Source organism: Mus pahari, chromosome X (assembly GCF_900095145.1).
Source record: "Mus pahari chromosome X, PAHARI_EIJ_v1.1, whole genome shotgun sequence".
In the NCBI taxonomy this organism is placed as follows: Eukaryota; Metazoa; Chordata; class Mammalia; order Rodentia; family Muridae; genus Mus; species Mus pahari.
In genome coordinates, this window is record NC_034613.1 from 64505887 (window position 1) to 64512343 (window position 6457).

The 6457-nt window shown below is 39.5% G+C and overlaps 1 protein-coding gene across 1 annotated transcript in view; it reads left to right on the forward strand.

Annotated features, from left to right (window-relative positions):
- Positions 1 to 862: 862 nt before the first annotated feature.
- LOC110314349 (uncharacterized protein CXorf67-like) overlaps positions 863 to 6457 on the forward strand; it is a 15499-nt gene continuing 9904 nt past the window's right edge. The window contains 1 exon segment of the mRNA XM_021188762.1: positions 863 to 939. Coding sequence (XP_021044421.1) covers positions 863 to 939 — 77 coding nt within the window.

Genomic DNA, 6457 nt, shown 5'->3' on the forward strand with positions numbered 1-6457 from the left:
GTGCTGGGATCAAAGTCATTGTGCCACCACCTGGCTTCTACTAAAGTTCTTATTACCGCCTACCTGATCAGTTCCCCTGAACCTAATTTGACATTTTAATGGTTTGCACCTCATCCCAGGACTTCAATTTCCTCTGGTACCCAGATTTGTTTCAAAGTTAAGTGCTCAAATCATCCTTTTACCTTGACTTTCAGATACGGGGATTACTGGGCAGGATTGATTTTTTTTGTTTGTTTTGGTGCTGGGGAATCTAAGCTAGAACCTTGTATATGCTAGGTGAGCCCTTTATAACTAGGATACAGTTCTGCTTCTAGAACGCCCCTGCATACATGTGAGGTAGCAGAGGAGCAATCTCATTTAATGAGCCCAAAAGCTCGTTCATAATAGGTCTGCTTTGACTCTCTTTAATCTCTGTGAGTTTTAATGTAGTTGTTCACATCAGAATCGCCTGGGGAACTGTGTAGCTGTGAATCATTTAGCACTTAGTTTTTCTATTGTCTAAAACCAGAATGTCGCCTGTGTGTTTATTTAAATAGAATAGAAATAAATTTTAAAAAAGGTATTGCATCAGTAAGTAGAAAAATGTTTTTTTTTTTTTTTTAATGTGAGATATCAATTCTGGTGACAGAAAGGTATGCAAAGCTGAAAGTGTTTGGACCACAAGGTTGTACTTCATTGCCATTAGGCTTGGGAAAATCACCACTTTTAGTAAGTGTCTCCATTTGGCAAGGCCAAACCCCATTATTTACAGCTCCTCTTCTGTAGCTCTCTACTTGTAACATCTTGCTTGCCTGAACTATTTTCACACAAACCTTGTTATCATATACATCACTGCCTATTTAAAATAAGGAGGGCTGGGGAGATGGCTAAGCTCATCAAGTGCATGCTGTACAAGCGCAAGACCCTTGTTTTAGAGCCTCAGTATGCATACAAAGCCAGGTGTGATGGTCACTATCTCTAACTCTGACTCTGGGCACCCAAGGAAGGAAGAAAAATTGCAGGAGGTTAGTTAACTTGCTAAAATCACATAGCCATTTGTTGCATGATGTAGGGCATAAATCTTAATGTTTCTAAAAGTAACAACACCAGTGATTCCTATCTTTAAAAAAATAAAGCTCTTTCCCCTGAAATAGTAACCTTATGCTATGTACCCTAGGTCATGAACTGCTATATATTGAAGTTATACTTCAGAAAGAACATAGTCTTTCCTACTATTTTCTATCCAAACACAGGGCTAGATTTTATGAAGACTTTTTGTTTGCTTGTTTTTCCTTTTAAAGTTGCCGATGAAAGAGATAGTGGTTGCTTATAAAGGCATGCCTGAAAGCAAGGTACAATTTTCATGGGTTACCAGGGGTGACCAACCTTTTTCTTAAGAATCATATATGGACTTGTAGGCATATAGTTTCTGTGACATCATATTCTGTGTTTGTACAAGAGGAATGATGACAATACGTGAGCAAGTGAATAAACATGGCTATGTGTCACTACAACCGCACTTATCCAGCTATGGTATTTGACTGGGGAAATGGCTCAGTGGTAAGATACTTGCTAGCATTGATGAGGCTCTTGGGTTCAATCTTATGCACCGCAAAGCAAAGAAAAACAAATAAAACACCTACTAGCTACAGAAAATCTAACCCCAAACAGACTGTTCAAATTCAAATCATAGCTTCTGGCCTCTGGATGACAGCAGCTAAAGTATGTTGCAATGGTGTAATGTAAAACCTAACCTACTTATGTTTGTGTCTGACTATGTAGTAGTGTCTTTATGTATGTGTGTGGGTGTCTCTTTGTGTGCATTTGTGTACAGGTGTGAAGCCAGAATTCAATGTCAAGTGACATTCCTCATTCCTTTTGTATTATGCATTCTATTATTTTTATTTTTTATTTTTATTTGAGTGTGTGTGTGTGTGTGTGTGTGTGTGTGTGTGTGTGCGCGCGCGCGCGTGTGCGTGGGCACGCGTGTGTGTGCGTGTGTGCCCGCTTGAGAGTGCACACGCTTCTATGCCTAGACAAGTATGTGGGAGTCAATTCTCCATTTCTACCATATAGGTCCTAAGTATGGAACTCTGGTTGTCAGGTTTGATGGCAGGTACCCTCTCACCTGCTGAGCTATCTTGATGGCCTTCACTTTCCTTTTTGAGACAAGATCTCTCTACATACGCAACTAGAGACACGAGCTCTGGGGGTGCTGGTTAGTTCATATTGTTGTTCCACCTATAGGATTGCAGACCCCTTTAGCTCCTTGTGTACTTTCTCTAGCTCCTCCATTGGGGTCTCTGTGTTCTATCCTTTCTCCCTCTTTTCTTTTCTCTTTTCTTTATCTTTCCTTTCAACACTCTTCTCTCTTTTTTTGTGAGGTTCAGTTAAAAGTGTCAATTGATTCCAACTGGTTTGTTGTTGATTATTAGCAACAAGCAAGAAAACAGAAACGTGTATGCATTTCAGTGTGTGTTTTTGGTTACTTCAGGACACATTTTGTTCTTAGAATAGGATATTTATTTCAACCATTCTCTTCCAATTCCCTCCATAAAACTTGAGATCTTCACAGGCTTAAAGAGCAGAGTGTTAGACATGTTAACTAGGAAGTTGCCAGAGATGTGTTCATTTTCCTTTAACAGGTTCTCCTGGTCCAAAATGGCAGGACTACTTATGTAACTAAGTATTGCCCATGTTTCTTATTTTTCTCATTACTGTTCTTCATAGGTTGAAGCTTTGTCCTTGAAATTCACCTTACTTTCTACTATGAGAGATCCAAGGATAACCACACTGAAGAATCTGAGTTCAAAATCATGCCTAAAGTAACACTGTTTAACTGCCCAAGTCAATCAGGAGCCTAACTTCCAGAGTCTGCCCATTGTCTTTTAGCTTTTTCAAAAAAGTACTGGGATGGTAGCCATGGTCTTACACAAACATCTTCTACTACCTAGCCATGCCCTTAGCCATGTCTTCTTCCGTCAGCCTCCTGTACCCACAATCCAGGTGGGACAACTCTTAGAAAGCTGGTAAATAGGAATTAGCCTAGAACTCTGAAGCAATTAATTATAATACACAAAATTCTCCACCATCCTAACTTGATTGCCTCGTTTCAAATTCTTCGAAACTGCTCTTTATCTGGACCCTTGACCTACATAAGCTTACATAAGCTAGTCTGGAATCTTCTTTTATCATTATTCCTGTCATTTCAGTTTTTTTTCTCTCCACATCTTCTCATGATTTACACTGGACTTAGAATTATCTCCCATTGTGTGTTATCTGTTCATTGTATTTTATCTCCCGTGAGCCAGTATATTTTTTAAACATTATTTCAAGTTATGTATACATGTGTATGCCTGCATGGGTTTGTGGGTACCAGATGTGTGCAGGTACCTGCAGAATGCCGAAGAGGGCATCAGATAACACAGAACTGGTATTTTAGGCATGTGTGACCTGTGTGATGTGGCTGCTGGGAAGTGAAAGAACTGTGTTGGTTTGAATAGGTATGACGCCCATAGATGAATATGTTTGAATTCTTGGCCCTTGAGGAGTGACACTATTAGGAGGTGTGGCCTTGATGGAGTNGGTGTGGCCTTGTTGGAGGAAATGTATCATTGTGGGGGTGGGATTTGAATTCTTCTATGCCCAAGCTTCACCCATTGTAGAATAGTGTGTGTCCTGGCCTTCAGACTAAGGTATAGATAGAAATCTTGGCTCCTGCAGCAAGCACCATGTCTGTCTTGTTACTCCCATGCTTCTTGCCATGATCATGGACTGAACCTCTGAACCTGAAGCCCCAGTTAAATGTTGTCTTGTATAAGAGTTTCCTTGGTCATGGTATCACTTCATAAAAATAAAACCCTAAGACAATTATAACATGTTTATAATTCCATGTATTTTTATTTGTGTTGTGCATGTGTGTGTGTTTCTGTATGTATGTAAGTACCAGAAGAGGGTGTCAAAATGCATTGGCACTGGGGTTATAGATGGTTGTGAACTCTACAATTTGAGTGTTGGGAATCAAACCTGATTCTTCTTAATTGCTGAGACTTCTAGGTAGAGTTAAAATTAATTAATTAATTAATTAATTAATTTTTATGAGTCATTCCATTCCTTTACATCTCAAATGATATCCTGCTTCCCAGTTACCCCCTCCACCAACCCCTCATCCTACATCTGCCTTCCCCTTCCCTTTTGTCTGTATGAGAGTGGTCCCCTCATCTACCCACACTCTACCACTCCAGCATCCCCCTATTCTAGGGCATCCAGCCTCCCTGGGGCCCTCCCATTGCTGTCAGGCAAAGCCATCCTCTGGTACATATGTATCTGGAACCATGGATTCTTTCTGGTAACCGTCTTGGTTGGTGGTCTAGTCTCTGTGAGAACTGGGTACTCAGGTGAGCCTATGTTGTTCTTCTAATGGGGTTGCAATCCCCCTCTGCTCCTCCAGTCCTTCTGCCAGCTCCCCCACCAGGTTCCCTGAGTTCTATTTCTTGCATTTTCAACATAACACAAAATAGCATTTCATAGAACAATGGATTAGGGTCATAATTCATTTGGTAGGTGCCTCACTAGCATCCACAAAGTCCTGGGTTTGAAGGCTAGAACTGCATGAAACTGGATGTAGTAGTACACACCTGTAATCCTAGCATTTGGGTACAATTGGGAAGACCAGAAGTTCAAGGTCATCCTCTGATATGTAATTAGAGCACAGCTTCAGTTACAAGGCACCCTTTCTCTACATGTGTAACATAAGACATTTCTTATAATACAATGAAGCTATACAGGCAATGAAGACTGTTTCGGAGAGGCATGAGTCATTGCATTATACTGTACATTGTAACTGGTGCATAAAAGAAATAAACTTCTAGTGTCTGAGACCATTATGTCTGCTTTAAAACCTTAAAAAGAGAAAAGGTGCTATTAGAGTGACTATCATCATTAAAAATTTTCAGTATACTTATTTACATAGTTTTTTTTTTATTGGGATGGCCCATATCTTCTGTGGTGTGCTGAGGGAAGTCAGAGGATAACTTACAGGAGTCCTTCAACCATGCCTTCCTGCAGCAGATGGGAATAAATGAAAAGACTCATAGACAGATGTTATACAGAGAGTGACACAGGAATACTCAACCTTAAATGAAAGGCCTCTATCAAATCCCTTCACTCAGGAAACCCCTTAGAAGAAGAGGCAGAAGATGTGGGTTAGCTAGAGGACTGGAGAACATGAGAACAAGGCCGAGTAAAACAATGGGTCTAAGCTCTTGTGAACTCTCAGTGATGGAAGCAGTAAGCAAAGGGCTTGCAAGGCTCTGTACTAGGTCCTTGGTGTATATATTATAGCTTTTAGCTTTAGTAGTTTATGAGACTTCTGAGTGTGAGAACAAGTGCCTTTTCTTAGGACTCATTTCCTCCTGTTGGGTTGCCATGTCCTAATTCAATATGATAATTTTTGTTTTTATAACATTTTATTTTGTTAAAAATGAACTTAAAATGGTAAATTTTTAAATATCTATTTATTTGTTTGTTTGTTTGTTTATGGGGAAGGCACATGCATTCCATGGTGAGTGGTATGCTTCGAGAGGTCAGAGGACAATTTGCAATCATCAGTATCTCCTTTCAATATGTTGGTCCAGTGGATTAAAACCAGTAAGTCAGGTTTCATATTGGCACGCATCTTTATATCCTGTGCTGTTTCATTGACTGAAATTCCTTTTGTTTTTGTTGTTGTTTGTTTTTTTGCTCATTGTTTTTTGAGACATGGTGTCAGTGTGTGTGCCTCATTGTCCTAGAACTCCCTTTGTAGATGAGATTGGCATTGAACTCACTGAAATTCACTTGCCTCTCCCTCTGCCTCAGCCTGGGACCAAAGGCATGGGCCAACAGGCCCCGCTCAAAAGCTTGTTTTTTGATGTAGTGTTTAAAAGAATATTAAAATAATAAAATGTCAAGCGATGAACCAAGATTTTTATTTTATCTTGTTTGATAGTTTTTAAGATATGTCTGCCTTACTTTTGTAGCCCTGGATGGATTTGAAATCACGACAGTCTTGGGCCTCAGCAGTGTTGGAATCAAAAGCTCCCATAGTCTGTGAAAATTTTATTCCTAAGTGAAAATATTTAGACACAGTTTATTGATAAATTATCAGTTTTAATGTCTTTTGGAGAATTTAAGTAGCCAAAAATTATGAGTAAACCATAGAGTAATGGAAACACAAAGTCTCCCATGTCAGTCTTATCTTGACACTTCCAATATTATCTAAGGTACTGCCAGATAAGAATAACATTCTGTCACAATTTCTTGCTACACAGAAGCAACTTTGTTTTTTTAGAAAATTCTTCTTCTTCTCCTTCTTTTCTTCTTCTCCTTCTTCTTCTTCTTCTTCTTTTTCTTCTTCTTCTTCTTCTTCTTCTTCTTCTTCTTCTTCTTCTTCTTCTTCTTCTTCTTCTTCTTCTTCTTCTTCGTCGTCGTCGTCGTC